We start from the raw sequence: 15,061 nt of genomic DNA, 5'->3' as shown, positions 1-15,061 counted from the left end.
AAGTGTTTAAGTTTTCGGGAAGGGGAAAGGAAGAGGATGGGACAGTGGAAGCTGGAAGGCAGGCTTCCCAGAAGACAGAATAGTGAAGGATGAGTAGAATGGCTGCCTGGGGTAAATGCAGGAACCACTGGCAGATGAAACAGCACTGACAACGGCTGAAGGGTACACGATACACTCAGGGTGCTAGGGGAGGAGTGGGGGAAGACAAGACAGAGAAAAGGATAGGAAGGGATCCCTACTGGAATCTCTACTCAGCCCCAGAGAGAATCCTTCCTAGTATCACAGGAAATCATATCAACCCACCCCCACCCAGAAGACCCCTGCAGGGTCTAGAAGGGGAAGGAAGGAGTAGCTCCCACTGCAGGAGGGAAAGAAGACCTACCCCTCAGAATAGTCTGTATGAAATGCTATCCAGCTCTTCTCTCCAAAAGGCCAAACCATACCATCTCTTTAGCAAATGGCTGAGAAGTGAGTTCTGATTAGGTGCCCGGAGGCTAGGATCAAGCTCCTCAGACAGGAGTTCTGGGATAAGAACAAAGTTCAAACACTCAACCTCTAGGTAACCTCCCTATGTCCAACCCCTTTCACTCCAGGAATAAATGGCTTCACCAGAGACAATGCCCTTTACTTTCTGATTAGAATTTCTTTGTATATGTGCATCCTGGCTGCTAGTGGTACCGTGGGTTTGAAAGCCTCTGAGGCTTAGCTATGATTCTCCACCAACAGGGGAGCAGGGCATTACTGAAGAACAGTTAACAACGTAAAGGTATCCATCTTTTCCAGCTAGCAGCTCTGAGGGCAAATCCTCCAGTTCAGAAGTGAGCAGATCAGCTTCTGTTCTCTGAGCAACATGGCCAGCTATAGGTCTGGTATAATGAAAAGTACATCTTTCTCCCACTATCGCCACCTAGTTCCTTTTTCCAGAATGAACCACAGTTACCAGTGTCTTGTGTATCATTCTGGAGACATTCTACGCTGAGTAGGCACATATATGGTTTCATGTGTATATGTATATATATACATATATATACACACACACTTACATTTACATGTATATATTTTTCTACAATATAATTGGTAGCATATCATATCCACAGTTCTACACCTTGATTTTTTTTTTTTATTCAACAAAATATCTTGGAGATGACTTTTTATCAGTTCATAGAGTACACCAACTCTGTGTAATATTCCATTATTTGTAACCATAATTTATTTTAAAATCCCCTCTTGCTATTTCTGATTTTTTGCTTTTATAACAAATTATTTGCTTACGTAACTTTATGTATGCATTATTTCACATATGTATGGGTTTACCCTTAACATGAATTCTTTGAAGGGAATTTGAGGATAATTTGGGGGTCAAAGCATGTGAATTTTCAAAATTAATGATTTCCACATTTTTCTCCATAGGGATTCTACCTTTATCACACACTATGTCAACATGTGTGTCTGGGTTTATTTCTGAGCTTTCTGTTCTGATCCATTCACGTACTTATTCATGCATTAGCACAGTTTTACCTATTATAGCTTTATAATATGTTTTTGTACCTGGAAAGCCACTCCTCTGTCATCACTCATCTCTTCCAGGATTTTTTCTATTCTTGTTTTTTCCCATATTTTAAAATAATAATAGCTAACATGTATTTGGTGTTTACCATGTGCCAAGCACCAGACTCAGCATTTGAAATGTATCTGCTCATCTAATCAACACAAAAATTCTATGAGGTAGGCACTACTGTTATTTCTATTTTTTCCAAAAGAGGAAACTAAGGCACAGAGAGGTTATGGAACTTGCCCAAAATCACACAGCCAGTGACCACTGCAGCTAGAATGTAAACCAAGAGTCTCTACTCTTCACCACTTTGCGATAATGCCTTTTGCAGTATGAGATTTCTTTTGCTATTTTCTAACTTCTTGAATTGAATGTTTAATTAATTTGATTTTCATGATTGATCATCTATTAATGTAAATAATTAAGCCTTTGATTTTCCTCTGAGCACTCTTTTATCTGTATCCCATAAGTTTTGAATATGATAGCTTACCAAGGTGCCTACTTTGCTGTTAAGAATTTGTATTGTAATGTTAAATTTATAGATTAATGTAAGGAGAATTAACATTTTTATGATGTTGAGATTTCCCAACCAAGAACTTTCCAATTGTTTATGATCTTCCTCATATAAAACATATATGTTTTATTATGATTATTCATAGGCATTTTATCTTTTTAAATTGTTATTTTAGTGGATATTTGCTTCCACTATGACTTCCAACTGGTTGTTGTTGGAATAGAAAACCATAGTTATCCATATGTATTTATTGGACCTCACCTCTTTAACTAAATTCTTTTATTTCTAATATCTTTCAGTTTATTTTCATGGGTTTTCCACATAAAAATGTACAAACAATATTAACTTTTGGCCTAATACTCATACCTTTTCCCCCACATTTACTGTTAGATTATAGAGATGATAAAAGACACCTTAGTCTTATTCCTGACTTTTAATGAGACTTGAAGATTGGAGATATTGGAATAATGTCCACACTGAGGGTTCATAGAACTACAGAATTTAGAAATAGGAAAAAAAAAACCTACTTAGATAACTGTAATTATCTTCTTTCTAATTTGTTTTATGAAGGTGCTTTTGTACGGTCATTTTCTTTGGCGTCTGACTTGGTAGCATAAACAGTTCTACCTTTAAAGTGTGTTTCCTGATATCCAGTTTAAATGCTTCTTTGTTTGATAGTTTAAATATCTTTAATTTTCTGTTATAAAAGTAACACACATTCCTTAAAGAAAATTTGGAATATAGAGAGAAATGGAGAAAATCAAATGTTTTTTAAGTGAACTGATTGCTTGCACGCATGAACACACACACACCCCCAAGAGTACTCTCAGAGTTAAGGACTTGGTCCTGGTAAGATGGAGGAGGGGAGACAATTGAATCTGAATATGGAGGAAATTATTTTCAGAAGAATTTTATTTTTCAGAGTCCAAAAATCTAGCCAGGATAAGCTGATCCTTAGGACTGTTCCCTGGGCTGAAATATCCAAAGATATATTTGATTCTCTGACCAATTCTCTCAGTCTTTTTGCCTGTCTTCTCCCCACCTCTCCGGGGGAAGTCACCCAGCCGGCGAAATAGCCCCACACTCTGAATCTGTGAACCAGGAGGAAACAGGCTTCTTTTGGGGATCGGCTCAAGATTAAAACCAGACTGCTCCCCACCTGAACATCCCCATTCCTGGGCCACCGTTCACTTCCACCGCCCCACGCTGTGTGTCTACCTGCCTGTCCATCCGCACCCACAGCAGTGACCTACCTGGGTCCCCTGAGCTGTTGCTATTCCTCTCACTCTCCCCGTCTTCCTGGCCGTCGGCATTCTGCTGTGTGTGCTGTAGGCTCAGCTTGTGGCAGACCTCGAAGGCCTGCCCCACCGTCCGGACGATCCGCATGGCTTGGCTCTGGGAAGGAGAAAGGAAAGGAGAGAAGGAAGGATGTGGAGACCCTCTATAAGGACACAAGAAGGGCCGAGGTGGGAGAGGATGTGCAAGGAGCATGCAGACAGAAACCCATGAAGCCAGCAAAGGAAAGAGATGGAAAAACCTAATGTTGTTTGGATGTGCACATACTCACAAAGAAGAATGCAAAGACATTTTCCCTTCCTGAAATACTCCAGAAAATAGAAATTGTCACCACAGTTCTGAAACCATCAGTCAACTGAATGGACAGATAGCAAACAACCCAATTCTGGACTTAGCCCAATTCCGCCTCCCAAGTTTGACAAAAGTGGTTGATATGCTTCAGAATTCTTTGCCAACCATTATCAAATGTTCCATGGGTTCATCACACTAAGAGTAACTCAGCCATCATTTTTTTTTTCTGCTGGGAGCGGTGGGTTTCCCTGGTGTTCCTGCAGACCAAGGGTTGAGAAGCCATGGTCTAAACAGCAGAACCAGCTGAGGCCTAGAGTCCAAGTTCCCTGGAACACCACTGGCAGCCGACGGTATCTAAGGTGAGCTTCCCAGCCTTGCTCTAAAGATGTCTCTCACTGGGTCCATTCTTTGGCTACTTCCTTTCTTTCTTTCTTTTTTTTTTCTTTTCTTTCTTTCTTTTTTCTTGCTATTTAACCTCTTCCTCTAACTGCCCAAGCACTGAGCTTAACCCTAGCTCCCAGTATTCCACTACTAGGACAGCAGGAGACAGGACAAAAAAGCCTGTTCCTGGAAGGAGTCTCAAGTGGCCCACGTAGGCCATGAGGAAAAACCACATGCAAGGTTTTCAGGGCATGGTCTTCTAACTGGATAACTGATTATAATTTGATAATCGGTCTGCTTTCACATTCTTTCAAAGACTCACTGAACGACTTCAGTGAGAGCCATGCGGAGTTTAAGAGCTCAGGCCGGGAAAGCTTAGGTCACTTCTCCTTTTACACCAGTGGTCCCCAAACACTCTGCCACCACAGACTGCACCGCATTTAACTGTGGCTGTCACTCCATGCCTTGAGTCTAAGATTAATCACATCTTGGATGATCTGACTTCAGGTCAGCTGTGACTACCTAATGACACCATCAGTTCACCCAGCACATTTAAAAAACCCCGAGGTAACATCAGCAGTCAAGTAGAGCTTCTCATCAGCAAACCGATGCAATTATAGACAAACGCAGAGTCCAATGTTTTGATAAGCCTGTAAGGCCTTGTTGAGGATAAACGTATGATTCATTTACACTATTCATAATATTGAAATTAGCTCATATTTCTCCATTAGTATCTTCATGAATCCCTACGGGCCTTGGATCCCATGTATGGAACTACTGCTCTAATTCACTCTCTGCTAGGTGTTAAGTCCCCAAGTCACTCCCCTTACTATTTCCTCAAGCCTGGCATTACTTCTGTGTTCTCCCTTTTCATTTCAGGCCGGAGTATTCAGGTTAAGGTGAAAAGGCATCTTGGCCAATCGTCGTCATAGGCCTACTTCAGATCTCAGTCTACTTCTACTCCTCCTGATGTTCCTCAAAACACTTCCTAGAAGTGACCGTCTTAGCGCTCAGACCTCTCTTCGCCCATGATGCGAACTCCAGAGGTGTTCTTAACTGACCTCTCACCTGGACCATCCTGACGTGTCTGGATGATGAGAACTTTAAGTGAGGCAGGAAGAGATGAGTAACTTCTGTGGGATCCCCCATCACCCAGGGGTGGATCAGAGCCTCTGTCCTGTACCTCCAACCTTAACTTCCTCCTGTTTACCAAAGGTCAGGCTGAGGCCCCTTCTCACGCCACAAGTTCGTACTATCTAGGAGATAACTGCTCTGTCTGTGCTGGAAGTTGAAGAGCAGCAAGCACTGGTCTTAAGCAAGAAGCCCCCACCTTCCTCACTCCCCAAATATATTTTAAAAGTGTCATTTAGGGGCTTCCCTGGTGGCGCAGTAGTTGAGAATCTGCCTGCCAATGCAGGGGACACGGGTTCGAGCCCTGGTCCGGGAAGATCCCACATGCCGCGGAGCAACTAAGACCGTGAGCCACAACTACTGAGCCTGCGCATCTGGAGCCTGTGCTCCGCAACAAGAGAGGCCGCAATGGTGAGAGGCCCGCGCACCACGATGAAGAGTGGCCCCCGCTTGCCGCAACTGGAGAAAGCCCTCACACAGAAACGAAGACCCAACATAGCAATCAATCAATCAATTAATCAATCAATCAATAAATAAATCTTTAAAAAAAAAAGTGTCATTTAGAGGGCACAGTCCCTAACCAATCCAGGCCAAGCACATCTTTCACATCTCCTTTGGCAATCAAGCTGTGCTCTGATGAGGAGGCTGAGCCAGGAAGCTCAACCCTCAGGTAAAAAAGAAGGTTCTGTTCCACTCAAAAGTGTTCTTCCCCCAGGCCTCCTTAGATCTGTTGTTACTTATTCTCTTTATGAGAATAAGAGCAGACTGCCTGTGGTTAATCTTTTACAGCAAAGCTTACTACCAGTTTACCAAACCTTAGAGATGCTATATTCTACCTACCAAATATAGCCAGTGTCTATTACACAGAGCCTTTCCCCTTTCCCTTCTTCTGACTTTCGGAAATTTTGCTCTCTTACACATCTTTACAAGAGGCAGAAAAGGACAAATTTGGGAGGTCTAGAAATAAAATATGGTAAGTCTAAATGATATGTAGAGATTCCGCATTTAATTCCATTACTTCCTTATCTTCCATAAATTAACCCAGATAAATCATACTGCATAAGTATCTGCAAAGGCTGAGTTAGTCTTTTCCCAGTTGTATTATTACCAGAGTACAGACCCAGTTTCCCTCTTAAAAATATATACTCACACAGAAAATGCCAAATTTACTACCACATCTGTTGCTACAAAATCTCAGGTTCTCCTAAGGAGGACATGTTACAAATCCCCCCAACTCCGTAAGTCACAGATACCTCCCTTAACTAACTTTTAAGATAGTATTAAAAAATGAAAGGGACTCAAGTGTCCCTGAGTCTAAGGAATTAACAGGGGAAAGGACAGGATCTCTAAACTTCTCTTTGGAAGGAAACACTCCGATTTAAGTATGAGGATATAGCTGGTGGGAAACGACTTTTCAGAGGACCTGCATTTCTCATGCATCACACACTGACAGTGGATGATGGGATACACTCAGGACTGAGCATCTGCAGAACCTGGAACCCAGCTCAAATCTCTATTCTGCCACCTTCATCAAGGACAAAAGTATGACACACACACCCACTGGTTTCAACCAACTATTTACAAGCCCAAAACGGTCGTAAGGAAGTGGCTGGTCTTAATGCTTAATATTTGTACTCTCCGTGTCTCATTTTCACATTTTAGTACATTTACTAGGACAAGCAATTGACCTTCACCTCTATCTGATTCCCCTGAAAAAGTAGAAAATGCAGACTTAGGGTTCACTGGTCCTGACTTCCCTGTGTTAGAAATGACTCCCACCTCCCTGGCCTCCCATATCCTTCCTAGCCCCCTTTACCAGAGCTGTTCTGCAGAACATCTCTGTAACTTCAACGGAAAAGTGAATCACTGATGTTTATAGCCTCTCCTCCGCCACACAGAGGAATAAATATATGGCTAACGTATATGAGAGCACCTCCCACAGTGCTTGGCATATACCAAGTGCTCAAGAAATGTTTTTTTCTGAATATGGAATTCACTGCACCAAAGGGGAATTAAGACATAAAGCAAACAGTAGTTCAGGAAAGGCTAGGCTTACTTTATCAATGATAGAAACGTGAAGACATGAAGGGAACTGCCTCTTACGTAGGTATGTTAGCATCAAAAGGGCTAAAGCCACCATCTCTCCGTCCCCATAGCAACAGAGAAGAACTGGGCCAAATCATCTTTGGTCTGAGCTGGTATGAAGGTTTCTGCTGTGAGGAAACTGTTCAGTAAGAGTTCTAGATTGGCACATTCAGTGCTAAATGATTTCATTTTGATTTATCCTTTACTCCTGTTTAATGTGAAGGCTGTATTTCCATTCACAGTAAAAGGACACAGTAGCATGTTTTATGAAGAGCTCTCCGCACTTGAAAACATAAACAAGCTACCTTATCTGCTTTACAGAATGATTATATACACGTAAAAGAACAGCCCTTCCCACTCACCACTCTAGCAGTTAGAAGAGGCTGGGTGGCTGTTAATTCTCTCACAAATGGCTATGTGAATTCAGAGGGCCCTTGACCTTTTAGACTCCGCTTCCTTCACCAGTAAAAAGTCTACTTTTAGAAGATTCTATATAAGGACCTTGTTGGGGCACGTTACTTGAAGGTGGCTAGGAGGGCCAGCCTGCACCTGGCAGGGGCTGTCCCTCCCCTCACTGGTGTTATCTTCTCCCTGCATGGTCATGCTGGCCCCTGCCTGCCAGGCCTACCCCACGTGGTAACTGGGCCCTCCGGCCTTCTAAGCAAGAACACTGATTCTGCCTGCACCTCGGAATGCAGGAATCACACAGGCTGGAACTTATTTTAATAAACCATAACTAACTCAGGAGGGAGAAGCTTTAAGAAGAACCCATTCCACCGGGCCCCACGGGTCATCACGAAGCAGGTGCTCATACCTCCTGACCTCTGCAAATCAAACTGGGGCTTTAAAGTTGTGAAGATAGTCAGGTATGAAGCAGAGCAAATAATTAGCATGTTGGGAAGGCACCCTTTTCCAGCTCCAGCTGCGGGATATGGTCATTCTCTGGAATTTACTAGGTTTTTTATTTTTAATTTTTATTTATTTATCTACTTATCTATCTGTCTATTTATTTATGGCTGCGTTGGGTCTTCGTTGCGGCGTGCGGGCTTTCTCTAGTTGCGGCGAGCAGGGGAGTCATCAGATAAGTAAGGAAAGTGAATAGAAGAAGCTCAAAATGCAAGGTGTACATGATGATGGAGAAGATGATGACGACAATGACAGAGAATGAAGAGAAGACTGGGGGGCACACTTCTTCCAAGTAAGTGTCTTTCTTAGTCTACTTAGCCTTTCTTAGTATAAACTTAGCTTTCTACCCCAGTGTACATCCCCCTCCTCTGCCACCCTGTATCTCCTGGGAACTTGAGATTTATCTGCCAAGTGCTTCTGAATTCTAAGGAACTGCAGCCCAGTAAGCCAGTTCTAGGACAACTGACAGGTTTATAATTCTTTTCATCTACCACAGCAAGAAAGTACAGTGCCCCTCTCTTGACCTTAACCAGCACAGAATCTCAACAAAAATAGAGCTGAAGGTCACGTTTCTTTAATGTGTTTTTTGAACCTTAGTAAAAGATTTAAGCTTATATCTACCAAATGATCTCAATCTATAGAATCTGCAATGCTGAAGCAAGAAAATATATCTGGAATTCTACATAGAGGAAGATCCAACAAACTAAGCCTCTGAAATGGGAGATGGATTAGGTTTCTGTCTAACAGGTTCTTTAATGGCCTTGATCATGTAATTTGATCAAGGCAATGCCTTGGACAGTAGAATATTGCTACTATGGGGAAAGCTTAGTTTCAAAGTGGGTATGACTTGCAACATTGACAGGAGGTAGTGGACCTTACAGTTTCCAATGGACTGCTGGGTTTTCCCTTGTACTCTGCTAGTCCATGAACCACAGTACCATAGAGAAAAGAAGGTCAAGTTATAACCTTAATACTGTCAGTAACCAGCTAGGTGACCATGGGCAAGTTAATTCACTTTTCCAGCTACTGATTTCCTCTCCATTAACAGAGAGGTTTGGACTAGATCAGTTCTGAGACTCATGATTTCTATATTTCTGACTTCCCAACCCAACCCCACCTCAACATTAAAGATACAAAACATGAGGTTCCTTCCCTAAATTTAGGACCTATCTCTCCTCCATTTCTTGAGCTTGGCCAGGAAAGTGACTTATTCTTTAGCACATGACTGACATCACCATTCAAAATCCATTGCAAGCTCTTAAGGACAGTTAAACTTCTCCACTGTGGCCCCTAATCTGATGGTGACAGCATTATAGGAGGCAATGATTTCTCCTAACCCAAACCAACTGAGCTGTGATTGCCAGCAGAACAATTTCATGAAGATAATGGGGAGATTCCTGTGGCTCCTGTTAATCACCAACACTTCACGCACTGATGCGCTAATAAGCACAGTCACACTTAATCAGGGCAGACAGCCACATGCTCCTGGGGCTCGGAGGAAATGACAGGAGCGGGACAGCTACTCCACTGGAGAGGTCAAGAGACCACACAGAGGCTTCACAGGAGTCAAAAGGCCTTGCAAATGAATACTGTCATTATATCCCCTAAGGAGGAGAAACAGGAAAGCCGTGTTATTAGGAAATGTCTCCAATGCTCTGGGCAAGGAAAAGACCCTCTCCTACCCTTCCTTTCTGGCACTAGTCTGAAGAGTGCTGGGATCTCCCCACTACAATCCTGGTGATCCTTCCCAGTCACACAAAACTTGTTTCCTGAAGACCATCTCACTCCACATACAAAAAACAGCATTCCTGAGATGCCTTTCATCTTAGTTGATGGCTGGAGAAACTCAAATCCAGAGAGACTCATGTATCTCTTACGAATTTTGTATAACAGAGTTAAGTGGCCAAAGCTCTGGACCAGGAAGCAGGAAGCTAGGTTTTTATCTCAGTGGCAATGTTGACTCACTGCGCGACCAATGGAAATTTACATCCCTGGGCCCTTTCTTTCTCCCACTGTAAAATAGAGTCAATATTGACCAAACAAAGATACTAAGAGAAAAAAAGGAAAATCTATGTCAAAGAGACTTGGGCCCTTCAGAGTTAAGGAGCTCTTCATACCCCAGTAACAATTACAGTAGAATCCGGTTACAAGTAGGTCTTGGAGAACAAAGCTACTCCTCAGTTATGCAACTTCCTGATGAAGATAATATAATGCAGTGGCTAAAAAGATGAGCTCCAGAGTCAGACTTTCTGGGTTCATTTCTGACTCCACCACTCTTTATGAATTATGTCCCTTAAGTCTCCATTTTCCCATCCATAAGAGGAAGAGCATGACAGTACCTACACCTCACAGGGCTGCTGAGGGAATGAAGTAAGATAATTCATATAAAGAGTCTAGAACAGTCATGAGCACATAGCAAGTAACCAAAACTGATTGGATATCATTTGACTTAATATAAGGCTAAAACTTGGAAAATCTAGACTAACAGATGAATCGCTGGTAGTATGTTATCTTCCTGCAACATTCTGCTATCTAACTTCTGGTGAAAGCCCAACTGAAAAAAATCAGCTCAAGATTAAAGTCCCCAAGATGAGAACCACATTGGCTATATAGGTAAGTAAAGGAAGATCCACAGGTATAGAATAACAACTGTGCTGGGAGCGAGGTACAGGGAGGTCCTCTACCAGGCAAGTTGAGACACCTGACCCATGTTCTCAACCAAGAGAAGAGACAGTCCTGTTCCCCATAGTGAACTGTAAGGTAAGGATGACCCACATGAGAAGCCTGTCATGGGAAATATGCCATGAGTGCCCATTCGGGACATGATGTGACGTGAACAGCAATAACCAAGCCTTGACGTAGCAAGGAGCTCATACAAGGTTTTTCTATGCTATAATCAACATGAGGGCTCTGGAGAACACCCAGGTCCGCTGGCTTCCAGTCAAGAGACCACCATACTGACCTCCAACAACCCAGAAACATCCCTGCAAGACACTTATGCTCAGAGTATTTAGTCCTTTCCCCCTCGCCTCTTAAGTATTCCTATAATGTGCCAATTAAAACTCCTTCCCAAGCTAACTATTATCTCTCCAAACCAGAAGGGCTTTACAAGAAAGTAAATCACCAGATCTGGAGACTAACCAGGATAAGCATGCAAAACCTTGCAGACGTGTTCCCCACCCACCCCTCCCCAACTGTGCTTCCTTTGCTGAACGATTAATTCACTTCTCTTTCCTGGCTTGGAAACTAGCCCTTCCACCTATAGTTCAGCTGCAATGGGGCTCACAGCCCAGGCTGTCTGGAAACAATTCCTTCAGCTGCATGGCTACAGGCCAGCAAAGGGCCTGAGAACCAGCTCTGAAGAGTTACAGTCTCAGTAGGTGAGGGTGAAAGGGATATAGAAAATAAAAGAGCCAGAGATCAGGATTAGCTCTGAGAGCTAAGAAACATGGAAAACACTGATATGATAGGGAACCAGATGACTACTCCTTTGTCACTGGGTAATAAGAACTTAATTCTGCCCTTCATTTCAAGATCAAAGTTCCAATGGGCATTGTTCTTAGACTCAGGTTTTGGCAGAAGAACTGGACGACCCCACTGAGTTTGCATTGCTACACTAGATTGGCTGGCAAAGCAAATATAACCATCTCCTTTACCTAGGTTTCCTGCTCAAAATCCTTTTGTTCTGCATGTCTCCCTGATTCTAGCCAATGCCTATTCATGGGACCTTGGGCAAGTCATTTAATCTCTCTGAGCCTCAATTTAAATTTACTTATCCATAAAATTGGGCATGAAAATTACTTGTCTTAACTTCTTTACGTAGGTTTTTGCAAGGATCAAGTAAGATTAAATATTAAAGCACTTTGTAAATTAAAAAGTGCCATTTGTAACTTTAATAAATTCCAAGGTCCACACGGTCCAGTCTCTGGACAAAACTAAAGTCAGATGTAAAGTGGAACACTCGAAATGAATTAAAGGGAATCCTAGTCTTCAGTTGTATCTGTCAAAGACCATTACAGACGATCCAATTCATAAGTCTCAGGAACACTTTGTATTTCCTTTCCTCTCCTCCCTAGATCCACTACACCTCAAAGCCACACAAGTGCTTTTCACTCTCCCAAGCCCTAAATTCTCATCTCCAGCCCCTCTGGTTTTTCTTTCTCTCCCTCTCCTTCCTACTCTTTCTATCAGTTCTTTAATATGCAGCTCAACTTCACCCCACTTTCACTTTTTTCCTCTCAACTGTACTATTATCTAAAAGTGAAATCTACCAACTTGCCCCTTTTTCCTTCTACCTTTCCAGTTCTAGCTCTTTCCATCCAATTCCATGATTTGCACTAAAAAGCTTGGTGAGTAAGGGCACAAATCTCCTTAGAGGAAGAGGCTAAATCAGCAAAGTATAATTCTCTTTACGGAGCTAGGGTGGGGGACAGGACATATATAATAGTAAATCTTGACCCTGTCACATTTTTATTCTTATTATCCCCACTTGGCAAGGTACCTACAAATCTATTAAAGATGTCTTACGGCATAAGATGCATTAAGATATCACATAGCATCAAAGAAGGGACAAACACGAGAGAATTTGGAAGGAGTCCTCATAGAAAGCCAGGGTTAGTGGTTTGTGTCTAGAATGGTTGGGACCTTACCATTCCATACCTGTAAGGGACCTTTCAGACACAAATAGTGTTTTCCAAAGTCACCTCTATAGTAAAGTAGTTCCCAGGATATTAACACTTATACATGGAAAAAATATGATTCCATGGCCAATTCAGTTCGAAGAATGCTGCGTTACAGGGATTTCTCTGACTTTAGGACTTCCCAGCACATTTAAATTGAATAATTTTAACATGAAACATTTTGGATGGTAAATGTTTTACAGGATACATTTTAAGAAAGGCTGGTTTTGGCTCTCCTCCTCATTTTATAGACAAGGAAACTGAGACCCATGGGGGATACTGACCCTCATAACATCATTCAGAGTTCCGGGGGAGAAGAGGGGCTACAGCCCACATTTCCAAACCCCAGTTTTGTGTGTTAGACTCCGGGAGGAATGATAGAGAGGAAGCATGCCTCTACGGAATTGCAAAAGTTGCATTTACTCAAGCATCAAGGTTACTATACATCAAGGATGGTTACAAAATAATCATCCAGGACAACCAACATCACAAAGTCTAACTAGATCCCACATGTCATGTTTGTAGGCCACTGAACAGTATATAGGATTATGATGAAGGGTCACCTTAGCTAGCGGCAATCTTCTTTTCTACCACACATCAAGGGGAGCGCCACTCCTGGACCTGTCTGCCTGCTCCTGTTGCAGAGCCCTTAACCAATGGTCAAGATCTCTCCAGTTGTTCGCATAAAACTAAGTACAAAGTTCAAATGAAACTAAAAGAGAATTGCATTATATAGAAGCAACGACAGACTAGTGAGAGAGTTCCCCTATATCTTGCATTGAAATAGCCACCTCCAAATCTTGCCTCTCTATCAACAGGGAGACGGGTCAATGTTAGGAGCACGCTGGTTCCATCAGAGGAAGATAAGAGATGACAGCCCCTTTACCTTCTTCTTGGACTTGAAGACGTTACACCTGAAGATATTGCTGGCACCATCTCGAGCGATATAGCTGAAGATCTTCAAGTCTTGGGAATCGTGAGAGACGTAGAAGATCCTACAGGAAGAACAACAGAAAAATGCGCTGAAAATGGCATTAGGTTCAAATCTCCAATGAGGAAACCTCTGTTTAAGGACACTCTGCAGACAGAGCTCACTCAAGTCAAGTCCTTAGAGAAAGCTTTCTTCCTATGAAAGCCACAATGCAGGAGGCACTTTCCATGGGCTCCACAAACACTGACATTCCAGTGAGTGACCTCCAGAGGTGAAAGGGTGGACACAGGTAGGACATGGACCCCACGCTATCACTAGTAAATCTGTCCTGGCAACTTGTATGTTAGAAGGAAAAAATCATTCCCATCCTTATCAGAGCAATAAATCTGCATCTAAGCCAGGGAAATGTGGGGAGGTTTCCTAATACCTGTTCACAGTTACGTCCAAATGAGGAGACTTAGGGAACCAGCAATGCTAACCACATTGGGAGACACTCTGTTTCATTATTGTAGGTCCCTCGGTGAGAATGACTTCACTTTCTGTCCCACACCATCAAGTCCACAGCTTCGATGTATTCATTCCATCAGTCAACCAATCCCCCTGAGTGCACACCATGGGCCAGGCACTATCCCAGCAGCCAGAGGAACAAGCAACAGAACATATAAAACCCCTGAACTCATGGAGCTCATATTCAGGAGATATCAATAAACAAATAGAAAATGAGTGCCATGAAGAAAAATAAGGGACAGAACATGACAGAGCTGCTATTTTAGACAGGGTGGTTAGCAGGAAGGCCTTAAAGAGAGGCAAAGACCTAATGACGTGAGGGTGCCAGTCACTGGACTACGTGGCAAAGGCAGTGCAGAAAGTGGGAACAGCAAGTTTCAAAGCCAGGTGGTGTTTATAAGGCGCTCTAAGCATTCAAGGAATGGCCAGAAGGTCAGCGTGGCTCAAGTCAAGGGAGTGCGGTCAGTGACAGGGTCAGAGAAGCAATCAAAGGCCAGAACACAGGAGACCTTGAAGGGCAGGGGTTGTACTCCAAGTGAGACGAGAAACCATTAGAGGCTTCTGAGCAGAGGATTGACTTCCTGATGCTTTAGACTAAAGAATCCCTCTGGCTGCTGTGGGTGGGTGGTGGGGGTAGAGGCAGAGGAAAGGCCAGGAAAAGGGGAAAATTATAAGCAAGGTCCTAATGGCTGACTCTTAGGTGGGCCTAGGACAGGGTACCACCAGAACCACCAAGTCTGAGTGCTGTCAACATGGGGCAGGGGAGGTGAGTATCAGGGATACATCAG

The 15,061-nt window shown here is 42.9% G+C and overlaps 1 protein-coding gene across 2 annotated transcripts in view; it reads right to left on the bottom strand.

The window, feature by feature from the left end:
- The window catches only part of C1H1orf226 (chromosome 1 C1orf226 homolog), a 312,030-nt gene that overhangs the window by 39,172 nt on the left and 257,797 nt on the right, over positions 1-15,061 (bottom strand). For both annotated transcript variants that reach the window (XM_007171683.2, XM_007171682.3), the window contains exons 5-6: positions 13,722-13,830; positions 3,320-3,461 (exon numbers count right to left, since the gene is read on the bottom strand). In XM_007171683.2, the coding sequence (XP_007171745.2) occupies positions 3,320-3,461; positions 13,722-13,830 (251 nt within the window). The remainder of the gene's footprint in view (positions 1-3,319; positions 3,462-13,721; positions 13,831-15,061) is intronic.

This window comes from Balaenoptera acutorostrata, chromosome 1 (assembly GCF_949987535.1).
Source record: "Balaenoptera acutorostrata chromosome 1, mBalAcu1.1, whole genome shotgun sequence".
Lineage (NCBI taxonomy): Eukaryota > Metazoa > Chordata > Mammalia > Artiodactyla > Balaenopteridae > Balaenoptera > Balaenoptera acutorostrata.
Note: the sequence above shows the minus strand (reverse complement) of the source record. Positions and strands in the feature narration are given on the sequence as shown.